We start from the raw sequence: 19,495 nt of genomic DNA, 5'->3' as shown, positions 1-19,495 counted from the left end.
TTAATGATACAGCAATATTTTTATACAAATAATTTGAATTAATTAGTTAAATAAATAAATAAAATAAAGAATAAATAAATATATTAATTAATTTATTATTAATTTATTTATTAAGAATAAATTAATAAATAAATAAATAGTAAATAAAATAATACGAATAAATTAAAAAAGTTTTATATTTAGGTAATATTTATGTACAGTAATATAAAAATAATAAATAAACTGAAGCAAAGAAAGAATAAAAAATAAATGAGTAATTATTCTTTTAAATAATTATTTATTGATTAATATATTTGAAATATAGTGTAGAAAATATAAATAAAATATAATTTAATAAATATTGTGCAACTTAGTAATTAATTTTAATTAATTAAAAAAAATATCTTTTCTCTTATAACATGAAGAATAATTTACAGAAAAAAAAATTTTTTTCTCCTCTCTCTGTATGTGTACGTAATTTATTGAAAGTCAAAGGCAGTTTATAACTTTCCATAAATCACGATGAGTCTGTCTAGACCCATGGCTGACTTGAAACGTTATGCACTACTGTCTGACTGAAACTAGGACGACTACTGCGTTTTGTTGAGGTACCTTCTTGTTCGACGTAAATATGTGTACACATGCACATTGTAAATGTCTAATCAAACCATCTTGTATATTCAAAATTCGCCCGCATTTTCAATTCACATTTACAACAATGACTTCCCATTTCACGTTTTAAAGCATTTAAATAATTAACTTTAATTAAATTTCATTAATAAATGTCAAGCTGATGTATATTTACTAAATAAATTACTGCGTTGAATAATAATAAGAAGATAAATATACTTTAGAATAAAAACCTAAAAATTCATAAATACCAAGATGATAAATATTTCTTAGTTAATATTTCTTCTTCTTCTTCTTCTTAAGTGTTAAATAAGAAGATAAATACTTAAAAATATATTTAAATACTTAAAATATATTTAAATGAATAAATAAATAATAATAATAATAATAATAATAATAATAATAAATAAATAAATAAAATGAAATGTTTAAATAGATTATAAATAAAATTTATAATATTAGATATTCGAGAATATTTATTATTTATTTGATGATAATTTATTTTACAAGACCTTTTCCGAAAATAGAATTTTTCTGAAAAAATTGAATCTCCGAACTCTCATGGTGGGAATCGAACACCACATCCACTCATTTCCGGTGAGGTGCTCTAACCAATTGAGCTACACGGGAGACAGAAATTCAATTTAATCAGAAACCTCTTGAAAGAAAGCGACATTGTATCGCCATCTGTTGTTATTTTTGGTCAGCTATTTAATTGATTGATTATCTGTCGATAATTTTACATTCGGATTATATTATTTGATGATAATTTATTTTACAAGACCTTTTCCGAAAATAGAATTTTTCTGAAAAAATTGAATCTCCGAACTCTCATGGTGGGAATCGAACACCACATCCACTCATTTCCGGTGAGGTGCTCTAACCAATTGAGCTACACGGGAGACAGAAATTCAATTTAATCAGAAACCTCTTGAAAGAAAGCGACATTGTATCGCCATCTGTTGTTATTTTTGGTCAGCTATTTAATTGATTGATTATCTGTCGATAATTTTACATTCGGATTATATTATTTGATGATAATTTATTTTACAAGACCTTTTCCGAAAATAGAATTTTTCTGAAAAAATTGAATCTCCGAACTCTCATGGTGGGAATCGAACACCACATCCACTCATTTCCGGTGAGGTGCTCTAACCAATTGAGCTACACGGGAGACAGAAATTCAATTTAATCAGAAACCTCTTGAAAGAAAGCGACATTGTATCGCCATCTGTTGTTATTTTTGGTCAGCTATTTAATTGATTGATTATCTGTCGATAATTTTACATTCGGATTATATTATTTGATGATAATTTATTTTACAAGACCTTTTCCGAAAATAGAATTTTTCTGAAAAAATTGAATCTCCGAACTCTCATGGTGGGAATCGAACACCACATCCACTCATTTCCGGTGAGGTGCTCTAACCAATTGAGCTACACGGGAGACAGAAATTCAATTTAATCAGAAACCTCTTGAAAGAAAGCGACATTGTATCGCCATCTGTTGTTATTTTTGGTCAGCTATTTAATTGATTGATTATCTGTCGATAATTTTACATTCGGATTATATTATTTGATGATAATTTATTTTACAAGACCTTTTCCGAAAATAGAATTTTTCTGAAAAAATTGAATCTCCGAACTCTCATGGTGGGAATCGAACACCACATCCACTCATTTCCGGTGAGGTGCTCTAACCAATTGAGCTACACGGGAGACAGAAATTCAATTTAATCAGAAACCTCTTGAAAGAAAGCGACATTGTATCGCCATCTGTTGTTATTTTTGGTCAGCTATTTAATTGATTGATTATCTGTCGATAATTTTACATTCGGATTATATTATTTGATGATAATTTATTTTACAAGACCTTTTCCGAAAATAGAATTTTTCTGAAAAAATTGAATCTCCGAACTCTCATGGTGGGAATTATTCCCACCATTATTATTATTATTCTTTCAAGAGGTTTCTGATTAAATTGAATTTCTGTCTCCCGTGTAGCTCAATTGGTTAGAGCACCTCACCGGAAATGAGTGGATGTGGTGTTCGATTCCCACCATGAGAGTTCGGAGATTCAATTTTTTCAGAAAAATTCTATTTTCGGAAAAGGTCTTGTAAAATAAATTATCATCAAATAATATAATCCGAATGTAAAATTATCGACAGATAATCAATCAATTAAATAGCTGACCAAAAATAACAACAGATGGCGATACAATGTCGCTTTCTTTCAAGAGGTTTCTGATTAAATTGAATTTCTGTCTCCCGTGTAGCTCAATTGGTTAGAGCACCTCACCGGAAATGAGTGGATGTGGTGTTCGATTCCCACCATGAGAGTTCGGAGATTCAATTTTTTCAGAAAAATTCTATTTTCGGAAAAGGTCTTGTAAAATAAATTATCATCAAATAATATAATCCGAATGTAAAATTATCGACAGATAATCAATCAATTTATTATTTATTTACACATTTAATTATTTTTCTTATTTATTTAATTATATTTTTAAGTATTTATATTTATTTATTTATTTTCTTCTAATTTATAAATAAAAATAGAGAAAGTGAGATGGCTCAGTGGTTTCACTACCTGACTCGTAACCTAATGGTCTGGGGTTCGATTCCTCACGACTGAGTTTTTATGAAAAATATATATTTCAATAAATAAAATTAAATAACGTTTACAGAATATTAATTAAATAATTAAATTATTAAAATAATATAAATCAGTAAATTAATAAATTAATTAAATCAATTTGCGAATAAAAAAATATTTATAAAAAAAATTTTTGAAAAACTCGAGACAAGAATTTTATTGTTGAAATTCATATATATTCTCCAAATCATATTGTATAAGCGCAACATTCGAGAAGCAATATAAAAAAAATACAACAATAACCGAGGCAATAAACACGTCATACTGAGATTCAAATAAAATTGATAGATACACAAAAAAAATATGAAAATAAAAAAAAATAAAAATAAAATGTATTCGACGATTCAAATAATCGGTTTCTTGACTCCTAACTTCTATTGAAGCTATAGGTAAATTTCAAAAGCGTGAAGTTAATATTCAAATTGAAGTTACCCTCAAATGTAAATTCAAAAATATAAAAAATATTTTTTTTTGATTTTTTAGTTTTATTTTATTTTTTATATGCATTTTACTGTTTTTCGCATGTATTATACCCAAAAAAGACAAAAAAACAAAAAGGAAAAAAATTCGTATTATTTAATTTTAATAAAATAGAAAAATATTTTTAAAAAATAACAAAAAAAATTGCTATTTGTACTTTATTTATTTTTAATAATTAATGATTTTAATTATTAAAATAGCAATTTTATTACTTTTTGAATTTTTTTCCTCTTTGCCTCTTTCGTTTGTATTAACAAACGGAAGAAAAAAGAATAATTATCAATTAACAAAACAAAAAAAAATTTAATTATTTATTGATTAATGAAAATATCGATAATTGTATCAATGAACAATTATAACTTCGATTAAAAGTGAAGCTATCAGTAAATGTACTAAAAATTTTAACGACTCATCATTAGCATCATAAATTGAAGCTATTTCCAATCGAAACTACCATTATTCATCGATTACAATGTTCACTATAATAAATAGTTACTAATAATTGAAGTTATCATATTAATTCTAACTTCCAGTCTATGTTCTATGAAGCGAAGATAATATTAATTAAAACTAAACTAGTAATCACAGCTAACAACTATTCTATATATAACAATCTATTATTTCCGGCTATTATCACCTTTCCAAGAATTTCCATTTCAAACGAAACTATTTTTTGTGTAATTTCTTTTTTATTTTTTGTAAATTATAATTATATTTTCGTTTCTATTTTTATATTATTTTATATTACCAGAAGGAATATTTTTATCTGTAACAGCTACAAATTTCACTAGACTGGGTAAATTTATTTATTTATTTATTTATAATTCACTATATTTTTCAAAAAATATTTTTATTTTTTAAATACAAACATTAAAAAAAATTGAAGCTACTATATGAATTAATATTCATATAGTAGCTTCAATTTTTTTTCAGTTTTTCATATTCAATTTTTTACCCGATTTTCTTTAAAATTAAAATTATCTTTATATTTGTGGAATATTTTTATTTTCAAATTAAAAAACTAGTGAAACTATATTACAGCTTTTATACGAAAATATATTTATATTTTTATTTGTAATTAAAAACTATATTAAATACGAAAGAAATAAATAAAACAGAATCAATAGAAAATATTGAAACTACTAAAAGAATTTTTTTTTTCTAAACTGCCAGGGTTCGAACCCTGGATGACGCACGGCGAGTCGAGCACTATAAACACAGGACCACAAATGATATTTTACTATACGAATTCTTCTCTTTTTCATTTTTTTAAATTTCTTCTTTTTTATTCTTTTCTATAAAGTGAAAATATCGCTACTTCAATATTTTCATTTTGTTTCTATTTTTGAAAAATATTTTCATTTTAAAAATATTTTTCAAAAATAGGAACAAAATGAAAATATTAAAGTCATTATGAAAAGAAGCTACAAAACCCGATTGAAGCTAAGATTAATACTAACTATTCATTATAATATTTTATTGACGAAATACCTAAAATTTCGGTAAATTTAATAATGATTCGAAAATCTAAACTGTAATTGAAGCTATAAATAATAAGTGCCGTCATTAAATGAAGTTATCACTATAAATAAAACCATCATTTCGTTTTGTGAAGTTACTATAACAAAAAATAATTGCCCTTACTAAAACTACTATAAAAAATGTGAAGTTATGGTAAATTACGGTTGTCACTAAAATGCCTTCAGTTTTCATTTTTTTTTTTAGATTTTTTCTTAAATAAATAAACATAAAAAAAAGAATTTATAAGAAAATATAAGATAAATATAAATAATGTATTTTTTTTTATTAAAAAAAATATAAATAATATAATTAAATTATTTAAATTATTTTAAAAAATAAATAAAATAAATATGTAAAGTAAATAAAAAAGTAAATAAATAAATAGAAAAATAAGTACATAGATAAATAAATATATAAATAAGTAAATATAAAACTAAATTTAGCTACACAAATAAATAAATAAACAAATATGTAAATTTACCATTCAAAAATTGTTCGTATTTTTTTACGAAAGGATTCGTTCAAAAAAATATTGAAAAAAATAAAAATAAGTAAATAATTGAAAATAAATAAATAAAAATAAATAGGGAAATAAAAACGTAAATAAATAATAAAATAAATTAAACAAACAACTAAACAAAATAAAGATAAAAAAAAATCTTTTCAAAATCCATTCACTTTCTCATCCCCTATATGGAAAATAAAAAAAAAATATCAACTGGTCTCTTACTTTAAAAATAGCCTGTAGAGTACGGCGCTGAAGGTCTGTGAAAACCAGGCGGGGTTTCTTGGGGGCGGGCTGTTGGTGTTCTGCCTGGCTCGCCATCTCGTCTTTCCTCTTGCATGCTGTAACATTAAAATTTAATTTAGGAACAAAAAAAAATCACAATTTCGTTTAAACTCCAACCTATTTATTTATTTTTTCATAAAAATTTTTATATTCCCTCAAAAATTGATTTTAATTATTAAAATATTTTTCCCATACACAAAAACAAAGTTTCTTTACCAAAATAAGAATAAAAAAAAAACGTTTTCCTATTTTTCTCCAAAGGATTTTTTTTACAGTTTAAAAATAAATTTGATTATAAATTAATAAATTTTTTACTCCTATTTTTTTTCCCAAAGTAAATTCTTTCAGTTCCATTATATGGTTTCTTTATTTTGCAATTGTTTTCCACCCCCCCCCTCCCCCCACCCTGTCCTCTCTTTCCAGCAATTATCACAGTAACGATTCTCTATTGTATTGACAATAAAAAATTTTATATTCAATAATAATAAAAAAATTTTGTTCACAAACAAAATAATAGTTATCGATTATTCGGAAAGCGAATCGTTCCAATTTATTGAACTCTTCAATTTTTATTTCTTCTTTACAGTTCATGTCCTCAATATTATGTTTTGTAATATTTTTATTTTCATGTTTCGTAAAAAAAAATTTCTATCTTTTTTTTTATAAAAAAAAATTATTTTTCTTTTATAGAAAGTAATTAATATTTTTATTTCATAAAAAATTATTTTTATTTAAAATTTTAAATATTTCTATTTTAAATTAAACTGTCGGGTGTGTGACAAATTATTATACGAAGATTTTTTAATAATAGGATTACAAAAATGTAATCTAAAATGTAATTTTAAGTACGAAAGGGTTTGTCCCATTTATTCTTATAGATAAATAAATAAATAAATAAAACAAATAATTAATTTATTATTTATTTAATTTCAATTTGATTTTTATTTAATTCTTTTTTAATTTTCAGTTTAATGACTAATTTAAATTGTCACACATCCTTGAAAAAAGAATAATATAATAAAAATAAAAAGAAACTGTTACTTACTTCCTCGCTGTGGAATTTGGGCAGCTGAAAACAGAAAAAAAAGAATAAAATTTAGTAAAATTCGTTTCTCATGAAAAAGTAAGAAAAAATAATCAAAATCAGAAAAAAAACAAAATGATATCATATTTTCAAGTCAATAAAAATTATTGATCGAATTATTCATAAAATGAAGATTACAGTATACACATTAAAAACATAACATGTACAATCATTGAAAAAAGTTAATTTGCATTCACGAGTCCCAATTTAAAAACTACATTTGGTAACATTTCACTAAAGGGGTTTTACGGGGTTTGAGACAGAGAAAAAAAGAGAGAGAGATACAGAGAGAGGTGATTGAGACGTGTGTAATGATGTATTTTTCATTTTAATGTTCTGTTGTTACATTGTTCGTTTATGTTGTTATGTTGAATTTTTCTGCTTAACAATAATTATTTAGATTTTAATTTTATAGTTGAAAAAGTAACTAATTTTTTTTAAAGAAATCTAGAAATTAGTTAGTAATAAAATAATAAGTAATTTGTAGAAGAAAATAAACTAATAATAGTCAAATTTGATTAAATTGAATGAGTTAAGAAAATTTTAGTTTTATTGCTAAAAGAATTAATTTTCAATAGAAAAATAACTAAAAGTATTCAAATTTGACTATAATTAAATTATTTTCAAAGAAAATTTAATTCTTTTGTGCTAAAAATTCTTAAAAGAACTAATTCTCTACAATAAACTGACTAAAAATAGTCAAATTTGACTATAATTAAATTATTTTCAAAGAAAATTTAGTTCTTTTGTGCTAAAAAAATTAATTTCAAATAGATAATAACTAAAATTAATCAAATTTGACTATAATTAAAATATCTTCAAAGAAAATTTAGTTCTTTTGTGCTAAAAAAATAAATTTTAAAAAGATAATAACTAAAATTATAGTCAAATTTTACTATAATTAAATTGACTAAACAGGAATTTTAGTTTTTTTTGGTAAAAAAAAACTAATTTTCAATAGGAAAATAAATAAAAATAGTCAAATTTGACTATAATTAAATTGGCTTAAGAGAAAATTTAGTTCTTTTGTGCTAAAAAACTAATTTTCAATAGAAAAGTAAATAAAAATAGTCAACATTTGACTGCATTTAATTACTAGACAGAAATAGTTTTTTTTCTGCTAAAAAACAAATTTTCAATAGGAAAATAACTAATAATAGTTATATTTAACTAAAATAAATTAGTTAACAAGAGTTTAATTTTTTTTTAGTCAAAAACTAATTTTCAGTTGGAAAATAAATAAAAATAGTCAAATTTGACTATAATTAAATTGACTGAACAGAAATTTTAGTTTTTTTTGGTTAAAAAACTAATTTTCAATGGGAAAATAAATAAAAATAATCAAATTTGACTGAATTAAATTACTGAACAGAAATTTTAGTTTTTTTAAAATTTAAGAAAACTCACTTTCAATAGGAAAATAAATAAAAATAGTCAATATTTGACTAAATTGAATTACTAATTACTATAGACTGAAATTTTAGTTTTTTTTTTGCTAAAAAAACTAATTTTCAATATGAAAATAACAAAAAATAGTCAACTTTGACTAAATTGAATTATTCAATAGAAAATTTAGTTTTCTTTTTTGATAAAAAACTAATTTTTAACAGTGAAATTACTTAAAGTAGTCAACATTTGACTGAATTAAATTATTTAACAGAAATTCCAGGTATTTTTAATTTTTCACATAAAATGAGAATAAAATTAACTCATTTTATATACTTATTTTTATTAACTGAATAATATAAAAAACCACTTTAATCAATTACTGATTTGATTAATTAATTTGTGAAAACAATTATCTAAATTAATTATCTAAATAATTAATTTTGCAATTAATTAATTAAATAATAATAATTAATTTTCATATAACATTTTCAATTTCATTCAATTAAAAAAAAAAATTTTTTTATTAAACAATTTTTTTTTTCAGGATTGTTAATACTAAATGCAATTTTTATTATAATCGAATTTTCGAATTTAGAAAATAAATAAATTTTACTCATTTAATCATTCAAACGTTTGGAATTGCGAAATTAAATTTATTTCTTAAATAATTTATTTAGTTAAAAATAAAAAATTATTCAAAGGAAAGAATTAGAAAATTTATTAGTAACACTGAAAGATGCTATTTTTTACATTAAATTATATTTTTTAATTATTTAGATTAATTACACTACTTTAGAATTTCGGAAAATAAAAAACGAAAGTTTAGTATGAATATTCTATATATGTTTGTTAAATATTTTGTAAAACTAAACTTTTAATTTTTAATAAAATTCAGAATACTGCTAATATTTAAAATATCGTTTTTATAGACTTTAATCAAACTTTTCTAGATTCCATAAAAGTTATTTATCAAAATAGAACATTTTGTATGAAAACTTTGCTTTTTTTACACATTGTTTCTAAATTGAAAAAAACTTTTATAAAATTTCAAATAATTTCTTTTAACAAAAGAAGAATATAAAAAATTCAAGCCTTGGATTCATTTTAAGCAAAAAAAAAAAAAAAAAATTCGTTTTAGTCGATTTAAAAAGTAAATAAATAAAATTTGAAAAATATTGAAAATTATATTTTTTTTGTGTTTATTATAAAAAAATGATAGTTTTTCATTTCAGGATAACATTTCTTTCCGTCCTAAAAGACTGAAAAGAATGTAAGACACTTTACAGGAAAGAATTTGACTTTAGAAAATATTTCTCTCTGTGAAAATCGAAATAAGTTTCACTTTTTACTTATTTTTGTTCATTTTTTTTTTATTATTATTTTATATATTATTTTTTAATTTCTTTGAATTATTTGACAGAAATTTTATTTATTTTTTCGCTAAAAAACTAGTATTCAATAGGAAAAGAACTAAAAATAGTCGAAATTTCGAACATATTCGAAAAAATTCGAGAAAATTCGAAATATTCTCACAATCTCAGTCTTGAAAATTTAATTTTTTCGATCTCTTCTTTTGAGTTAATAATATTCAAAAAAATTAAATTAAAAAAGGAAAAAGAATTTGTTTATATTCACTAATAAATATAGTTTTTTTAATGAATTTTTAAATTCATTAAATTTCAGAAACAAAGCGAAAGAACAATTACAAAAAAAAAACACAATTCTATAGAAGCAAAAAGAGAAACGAAATCAGAATTAATTTTCTTTTTAAGCCCCCAAAAGAATAGGGGTTTGAGAGCAAAAAAAAAAAAAGAAAAAAAAGAAAAATAATTTGAAAACATTGTTTTTTAGATCCTTTATACGCGATTCCAGACAAGTAAATTAATCTGAAGCACAGATGAATTGGAAAAATCGACATTGGCAAAAGACACGTGAGACACGTACATATGTGTTCTGAAATGCAAAAGCAATCATACCCACCGCCATTATAAAGCAGTAATGGATATAAAATTTCAACTGAAGAACGGAATAGAAACCGTGGACAGTTCTGTAGAATATGGACAATTGACGTGTTCGTTATTGCCATGGCTTTCGAAAAAAACGAGCAAAGACTAAAAAAAAGAAGAAAAAAAAAAGATAAAAAAAAAGAAGGGAGAAAAAAGTATCCCTTCTGCAAAATCTGCAGGTTCGTTCTCCGATTCGACTATAGATAGATAGATAGATATATAAAGTAAATCCAATCGAAAAGGATAGATAGTCCGTATGTAGACAGGACAGACGAATATAAAGGTAACGAAAAAATCGAGGTTGTGCCGAATCTGTGAGTATATGGTGTAGATGGGAGAAATATCTATATATATATATATATATGTATAAAGAGAGAGAGAGAGAGAGAGACGTAATACGCTCCATCGAAGGGCACGTTCGAATACTTTGATTTCAACTTCATACACGGAGAACTGTGAAATGTACGAGATATTCAAGCATTTTTATATGCTCAGAAGAGATCGACTCGTTCAAAGTAACGAATAGATGGATATATTGCAAAAACTTTCCAAACGATGTACCTTTTTTTTCCATCCCCCTTTTTTTTTAATATCATATACGATTATAACGTTTAAAAAAAAATTATATTCTTGTTTATTACACACACTAGTCCAGAATTATATTGCGATTCAATGTTTACTGAAGTCTCGAAATTATAAAAAGGGGAAAAGTAGAGAAAAAGGAGAAAATACATCTTTTTATTAGACTAATTAGAAAGTTTTTTTTTGCTATCAATAAAAAAAAAATTAAATAAAATTTGAATACCAGCAGGAAATTAAAAAAAAAATTCTCAGTAGTAACAGTCTCTTTTAGTAAGACACTTTACAGATTTTATTCTCAGTAGTAACAGTTCGTTCTAGTCAGATATTCTCATAAATGTATTCTCAGTAGTAACAGTACGCTTTAGTCAAACATTTTCCTACTTTTATTTTCAGTAGTAACAGTTCGCTTTAGTCAGACATTTCCCTAAATTTATTATCAGTAGTAACAGTCCGATTTAGCCAGACATTTCCCAAATTTTTTCTCAGTAGTAGCAGTCTGCTTTAGTCAGACATTTTCCTAATTTTATTTCCAGTAGTAACATTCCGCTTTAGTCAGACATTCTCCCTAATTTTGTTCTCAGTAGTAACAGCAGTCTGCTTTAGTCAGAAATTCTTTATAATTTTATTATTAGTAGTAGAAATCACTTATAGCCAGACAAAACTGTCGTTTAGTTTGTGTATTAGTAGAAAAAGTATGCTATAGTCAGACAACATTTTTTTCCTATCTTCTAAATTTTTTCCACTTATAAAAAAAAATATAGTCTGATTTATCATTTGTAGACTGATGTAATACTAATTTCAGTAGAGTATCTTAGTTTCTGTCAGCCTATTGATTAAAACAGTTTTATCAATTAAGTGGTAAAAAAATAATTAAAGTATGAAAAATAACAATAAAAAATAACAAAAAATAAGTTATGCTATGTTTAAGTAGTAAACCCAAGTTTTAGTCAGACTAAACAATTTTTATTTTAGTTTTAGTGATAAAATCAATTTTAAGTAAGACATGAAGAGATTCTCGATTTAAGTAATAAAAAAAGGTTAAGGTCGGTTTTTGAAGTTTTAACTTTAGTAGTAAAAGTGCGGTATGGTCAGACATATATTTTTAGGGAACAAAATTTCAAAATTAAGTGATAAGCGAAAGTTTAAGTCAACCAAAGAATGTTGAGTCTTTCTAATATTAGTTTCAGTAGTAAAACCAAATTTTAGTCAGACTTATTAAATGTTATTTTAAATTCAGTGATAAAACCAAATTTTAGTCGGACAAATTAAATTTTATTTCAGTTCCAGTTATAAAAGCAAATTTCAGTGAGACAGGAAGTAGTAAAAAAAAAGTTAAAGTCGGAAAAATATTAAAAATTCGAATATCAGTAGTTAAAGTCTAATAAATGTAAACAAAATTTTGGTGATAACAGAATTTTCTGTCAGTAGTAAAAATTCTATAGTCAAACAAAGTATATTGAAGTAGTAAAACCATATTTTAGTCAGACTAATTAATTTGAATTTTTGTGTCAGTAATCAAGGCGAATTAAAGTTCGACAGAAACTTTGATGTACTTATTTTAGTATAAGTAGTGAAAGAAAGTTAAAGTCAGACAAGATTTATGTTCCAGTAGTAAAATCAAATTTTAAATCAAGAATTTTATTAAATTTATAGTAGTGAACATTTATTTAACTCAGACAAAGAATTTCAAAAATTTAGTTCAATTTTTGATTTTATCTACTTTTTTGTTATCAATTTGTTGCAATTTGATAATTTTAAGTTAAAAATAAATAAATAGTGAGTTAAGAAACAATACTTCTAATCCGACTTGTAAGTTTCAGTGATATGGAAAAATTATAGTCAGACAAAATTTACTTTCTAACTGCTTTTCGTATCAGTTTCAGTAGTACAACCAAATTACAGTCAGACAATTTAATTAATACTCTCACTTCACTAATTAGAGTTTGTTACACCGATCAAATGCTTCAGTCCATATTATTCGATTTTCAGTAGTAAAATCCAGTTTAAGTCAGACAGAACAAATTTTAAATTCTAAAACCACTATCCTGATGAAATCAAATTCACAGTTTTTCTGCAAATATCAAATTGAGGCAAAAAACGAATCAAAAGTGTTGCGAAGCAACATTTTGATTTGTTTTTTGTCTCAATTTGATATCTGCAGAAAAATTATATTTATATCAAGCAAAAAAAATTATTTTCTCCTTTTTTTCCTTATTTTCAAAATGATTTATAATTTCTACCTCAAATCTATTATAAAATCAGAAAAAATACCAAAAACAAAAAATTGTAATTATTCAAATAGAGTAATTATTTAAAATCGAAGATAAATTTTTTCTTAAAAAAAAGAAAAAAAGAGAAAAGACGACAAAAAGAGAATATTTACCACCACCCCTCCCCCTTTTATCTTAATTATATTTAGAAGAAAAAGAAGTGAAAGAAGAAGGGATGATTCGCTGTTGAAAAGTTCCTCTGGGAGTTTATATAGTATAAGCGACGATTTTGTGACGTGGCACTTTGTATGTTCTCTGGCACCATGAACAAGGATACTTTATCGAATGTGCTAGCAAGGGCCGTTACACCAAGTGGAAAAAATCTGATCAGACACATACTGTCAGTCCAGCTTAATCGAACGTGATTCAAAGTCGACAAGGCGCAAGGTACCAACACAACACAAAGCATCTAGACACAATGAAGGGGATAAGGCTAGTATAATATGGATGCAACTCTTTTTTTTCTCCTTTTTTTTGAGGGCACACTCTTTTTTTCAAAAAAAAAACAAAAAAAATAAAAACAAAAAAAACAAAGTAAATATTCAACTACAAAAGGCAAACAAAAATTATTAATTCCCAAAGGGGGATAAATTTTTCGCCAGCTTGTGGATTATGAATTTATTTTGAAATTATTCAATCCACTGTGAATTACATTGAAAATAAAATTTTATATTTCAGTGATGAAAGAATTTTTAGTCAGACGAATATTTCCTGTTTTCTTGTGAAATTAGTTTCAGTAGTAAAACTCCGTTGTAGTCAGACAGAAATGTTTTTCAATTTTTAAAATTTTAACATCAGTAGTAAAAGTTTTTTTATAGTCAGACATGAATTTTTTAAGAAAAAAATCTCAAATTTCAGTGATAAAGGAAAGTTACAGTCAGACAAGCTATATTTAAGTAGTAAATCCAAATATTAGTCAGACTAAACAATTTTGACTTTAGTTTTAGTGATAAAATCAATTTTAAGTCAGACACGAAGAGATTCTTGATTTAAGTTGTAAAAAAAGTTCAAGGTCAGTTTTTGAAATTTAAACTTCAGTAGTAAAAGTTTGATATAGTCAGACATGGATTATTAAGGAACAAAATCTCAAAATTAAGTGATCAGAGAAGTTTTAAGTCAGACAAAGTGTATACAGTCTTCCTAATAGTAATTTAAGTAGTAAAACCAAATTTCAGTCAGACTTTATTAATAAAGTCTTGCAAAACTATTTTCAGTAGTAAAAGTAGACTTTAGTCAGACAATACATTTCTTAAAATTTTAATTTTAGAAGTAATTATATTTATTTTATTATAATTATTCAGTACAATAACCATTGTTTTTTGAAAAACAAAATCTCTCATTTATAAGTGATAAGAGAAAGTTAGAGTCAGACAATTAAAAAATTTGAACTACGCCTAATTAGTAAAAATTTTGAAGGATTTATAAACTTGAATTTTAGTGAAAACATATTCTTTTGTCAGACAGAAAAATTTCTGAAGCATTTTAAAATTAGTTTCAGTAGTAAGACCAAATTTTAGTCAGACTAATTAAATTTGTTTGGATTTAGTAGTAAAACCCAATTTTAGTCAGACTAATTAATTTAACTTCTACTTTTAGTGATAAAGGAACTTTTTAGTCAGACAAAAAATTCCAATAGTCGAGTAATTTTTTTTTCAAAATTTTAATTTTTCTGTTCTGTCCCTAAATCGAAAAATACTTTTGCACACTTATCTTTCTTTAGACAAAAAAAAAGAAAAATTTAGGAAATACACAAATACATTTGATCCCAAACTGTGAAAATGTATAAAAAAAAAAAAGGATTTGAAGAGTTAGTTTAGGATTACATTATTGCTTACAAAAAAAAAATCCCTCCCCTCCACGCCCAAAAAAAAAAAGAAAAACGTCCCAACGTCATGTACAATGTGCGGAAAATGGAGACAAAGTGCTATTTCATGTTTCTATGAATTCTCGTGTATTAATTTCCGAGAAAATAGAAGTTGAAGTGACAGCAAAATTGACTTGACAGAGGGTCAATGATCGCGACTACACATAATAACGAAAAATAATAATGGAAAAATAACTTCCTGCTTTCGTTTATATACACATTTCTTTAATTTCATTTATCTCACAGAAATATGTGTCTCTCGTCTGTATATATACATAACTGAACTACAAATGTATTTTTCCCCCTCTCCCCTCCTATCCCTCCTCTTCATACCTTTGGTCAATAGAGTTTTTAATCGTACACCTTCTTATTAGTTTGTACGTTCAATAATAAAATCTAGTAATAAAATCAGTAGTAAAAGTCAATTATTGTCAGACATTTCTTATCTTAAGAATATTTAACATTGTTTTGTAATTTTTTGGCATTAATAATTTTTTATTTACATTTTTCAGTTGAAAAATTTATTAATGGGCGTCACTTTGAGTATGTAGTTTTAATAGTAAAGTAGATTTTACCTAAACACTTTTTTTAGGATTAAAATTGGTGATAATTAGTATTTTTTGTCAGGTATCAAATTTCTATAGTGTTTCAGTAGTAGGATCTACGTTTAGTCAGACAAATAATAAATTTAATATTTTAGTTTTAGACTTCATATTTTAGTTTCACAATTGAAAATTTAGATTTAGTTTTTAAATTTATTTAGCAGTAAATTTAGTTTTAGTAGAATGAGCAGTTTTTAGTCAGACAATTTTTCCTAGAATTTTTACATTTTTGGATATAAGTGATAATAGTTGGTTTTAGTCAGACAAAAAGTATTACAAGTTTGGGGTAATTGAATCAATTTTTATTATGGCAGTAGTAAAAACAAGTAATAGTCAGATACGGTAAAAGGAAAATTTTGTCAATTCTTGTGAAAAGAGCTAAAGTATGAAAAATATCAATAAATAACAAAAAAAATAAAACAAAGCAAATTTAATAATAAAAAAAAAGTAAAAAAATAGGTAAACAAATATAAGTAGTAAAAATCTAGTTAAGTCAGACAAAAATTCTCAAAAATTGTAATTATAGTTTCAGTGATAAAAAAAAACACTACAGTCAGACAGAGAATTTCTAAACTCTTGTAATGTCAGTTTCAGTAGTAGAAGCAAATTTCAGTCAGACTTTAAAAAATTTTAATTTCGAATGTTAAATATTTCAATGTAATAGAAGTTATAGTAAAATTTCAATTTCAGTAGTTTGAAAATAGTTAGTTTTCATTTTTAAAAAAATTTAACCTCAGTAGTAAAAAATCAGTAGTCAAAGTCAAACAGTGGTCAGACAATTTTTTCGAATTTAAAAACTTTTTAAGATTTTTTTAAATAAAAAGAAAGTTTCAATTAAGACTCAAGATTTCAGCACATTTTCAGTAGCACAAGCAAATTTTAGTCAGACTAAATGGTAATTTCCACAGAATTAAGTAGTAAAAGTCAACCAACGAAAAAAAATCGAAAAGCAAACCTTCAAAATCTGTCAAATTTTTAAAAATTCCGTCGTAAATTTTTTTTTCAGTCAGTAATCAGAATCTATTTTCAAGAAAGGTTTAAAAAATAAATTTTTTTTTATTTCAACAAAATAAAATAGTAACTAGACAAAGATTTGACTTTTTTTTTTAAATTTACGAAAATCGTATTTGTTTTCGAGTAGTAACAGCAAGTCCGACGAAATAGTAATTCTTGTAAAACTAGTAAAAGTCAACGAAAAAAAAAATCAACCAAATTAAAAATCAAAATTCAAACCTATAAAATCCATCGAACAAAATTCCCGTTTATTTCCTGGCTTTGTCCTAATTTTTCCTTACTTTTTTTCATCAAATTTTAATTTATTTTATTTCAAACATAAATAAAATATCTACAAATGGTTTTAAAAATTTTTATTAAAGTTTTATGGAATAATTAAATTCTTTTGACAAGTGTCTTTACATTTTTCGAAAATAATGTTTGTTTAATAATTTTAATTGAAAATTCGAAAAATAATTGAAACAAAGAATTTTTTCAATTTTTTAAAAAAATCTTATCTGTTCATAATTATAATTGAAAATTTGATTTTTCAATTTTTATTAAAATTATATTGATAATAATTGAATTTCTGAAAAGAATTTTACTATTTATAAAGATAATTGAATCCTCCCAAAGAATGTTATTATTTTTGAAAATAATTGAATTATTGCGAAGAATTTTATTAAAATTTTTGAAAATAATAAGTAATAATAAGAACTTAATAAGTAATAAAAATTTAATTTGATCAAGAAATAAATATTTACTTGAATAATCAGAAATTTAAAATTATAAAAATTTTAAAAATTATAATTACGGTGATTAACTTCTCTTCATTATTTTAGGAAAATTTAAATAAAATTCTTTAAAAGAATTCAATTATTTATTTATTTTTAATAGAATAAAAAATTTCAATTATTTCAAAAATGTTCAATTATTTGTTTTTAAAAATTCAATTATCTTGAAACAAAATGAAATTGAAAAATTTCAAAAATCTTATTTTTCAGAACTTAAAAAAAAATTTACGAAAAATTAATTTTTATTAAAAAATTTTAATTACCTATCTTTTTTTACTAAAAAATGTCTAAGTATCTTTTTTTGAATTAACTAATAAAAATTTTAATTAATAATCTTCGCTCTAAGAAACATGAATACATAAGAATGTGACTCTTTATAAAATTCAATTATTTATCAATTATTAAATTAAAATACTTTGTAAAATTTTGTAAAACTAGTAAAAGTCAACGAAGAAAAAAAATGAACAAAATTAAAAATCAAAATATAATTTATCGAACTACGAATTCCGTGGTTAAATTTTTTTTTACCTTATCATTAATCAGAATCATTATGAACTTTGAAAAATTGATTCAAGAAAATAAAAATAATGAACAAAATACTAGAAAAATTTTTTTTTTTATTTATTGAAACCATGAAAATCGCATTTGTTTCGAAGATAGACCAATTTTGATCAAGAGTATATAGAGAAGAGAGAGAGAGAGAGAGAGAGAGAGAGAAAGAGAGTGAATGTTTCTGTTTAGAATAAGTCAAAAATGATTGTACTTTCTTTGCCCTCGGGTTTAGCGATACCTGCATGTGTCTATCTTTGTCCATGTGGTTGTTCTCGCCAAGCGTCACGTGCTCTCAATAGCATATCCAGATATAAATATAATAATATAATACACGCCGAGTATATATATATACACCCACCGGGTGTACGAGTCGTATATGAGAAAATCTTCCACTAAGAAAAAATTTCCTTTACATCAAAAACCAAAAAACTAGGAACCATATGATACGACACGAACACACACCCACATTCAGGACATCACTTGAGGAGAATCCCTAATTTCTAGCTCAGTCGAGATTTATGACGGTCATTCGATTTTATTGCTTATTGCCTGATATGTATATTTTCTGATCTGCTGATTCACTACTACACATATTTCCTATTTTCTTTTACTGACAAAAAAAAAATTTTAAATTATTTTCAAGCCTTCCATACATTTTTTTTCAAATTCCTCACTAAGTTTATAAAAAAATCCCCAACGACGATATATAGAAAAAAATTATCCTCACCTATTCAAATTAGGAGAGAGAAAAAATTTATGAAAGGAAAATATTTCCATATAAAATATTGATGAATAAAAAAAATTTTCGGATATAGAAAATTTGTTGAAGAACATGAAATTTGTTAAATTGAAAAAAAAAGAAAATGATCGAAGCGATTATTAATTACCCTGTGAAATTAATCATCCGCATATTTTTATATTATCTGAAAAAATTTAAATATCGTTTTTTATGTGTATAAATTCTCGCCCTGAGAATCAGGAATTTTAATTCTCTTTCTAACCAGTTTGCAAGATAAATTTTATAAATTTTAATTTGTTTTTAATATTAAATTGTATTTTTCAATATTAAATTTTATGTTTTGATATTCAATTATATTTTCAATGTTAAATTATATTTTTATTAATCAATTATATTTTTAATTTTAAATCATATATTTACAATATTAAATTATTATTTAATTTTTCTTAAATGCCACAAAGTTGGAAAATTATTTTTCAAGAAAAATATTAATTACAGTTTTGAAAATAAATAAAACATTTTAAAAATATATGTTGAATAAAATATTTTTAAAAATATATTGAAT

General features: G+C 23.8%; 1 protein-coding gene across 4 annotated transcripts in view; it reads right to left on the bottom strand.

Moving 5' to 3' along the window:
• LOC122501328 (hepatocyte nuclear factor 6) overlaps positions 1–19,495 on the bottom strand; it is a 115,684-nt gene that overhangs the window by 6,880 nt on the left and 89,309 nt on the right. For all 4 annotated transcript variants that reach the window (XM_043610704.1, XM_043610705.1, XM_043610706.1 and 1 more), the window contains 2 exons: positions 7,101–7,124; positions 5,996–6,111 (listed from right to left, as the gene is read on the bottom strand). In XM_043610704.1, coding sequence (XP_043466639.1) covers positions 5,996–6,111; positions 7,101–7,124 — 140 coding nt within the window. The remainder of the gene's footprint in view (positions 1–5,995; positions 6,112–7,100; positions 7,125–19,495) is intronic.

Source organism: Leptopilina heterotoma, unplaced genomic scaffold (assembly GCF_015476425.1).
Source record: "Leptopilina heterotoma isolate Lh14 unplaced genomic scaffold, ASM1547642v1 Lhet_209, whole genome shotgun sequence".
Lineage (NCBI taxonomy): Eukaryota > Metazoa > Arthropoda > Insecta > Hymenoptera > Figitidae > Leptopilina > Leptopilina heterotoma.
Note: the sequence above shows the minus strand (reverse complement) of the source record. Positions and strands in the feature narration are given on the sequence as shown.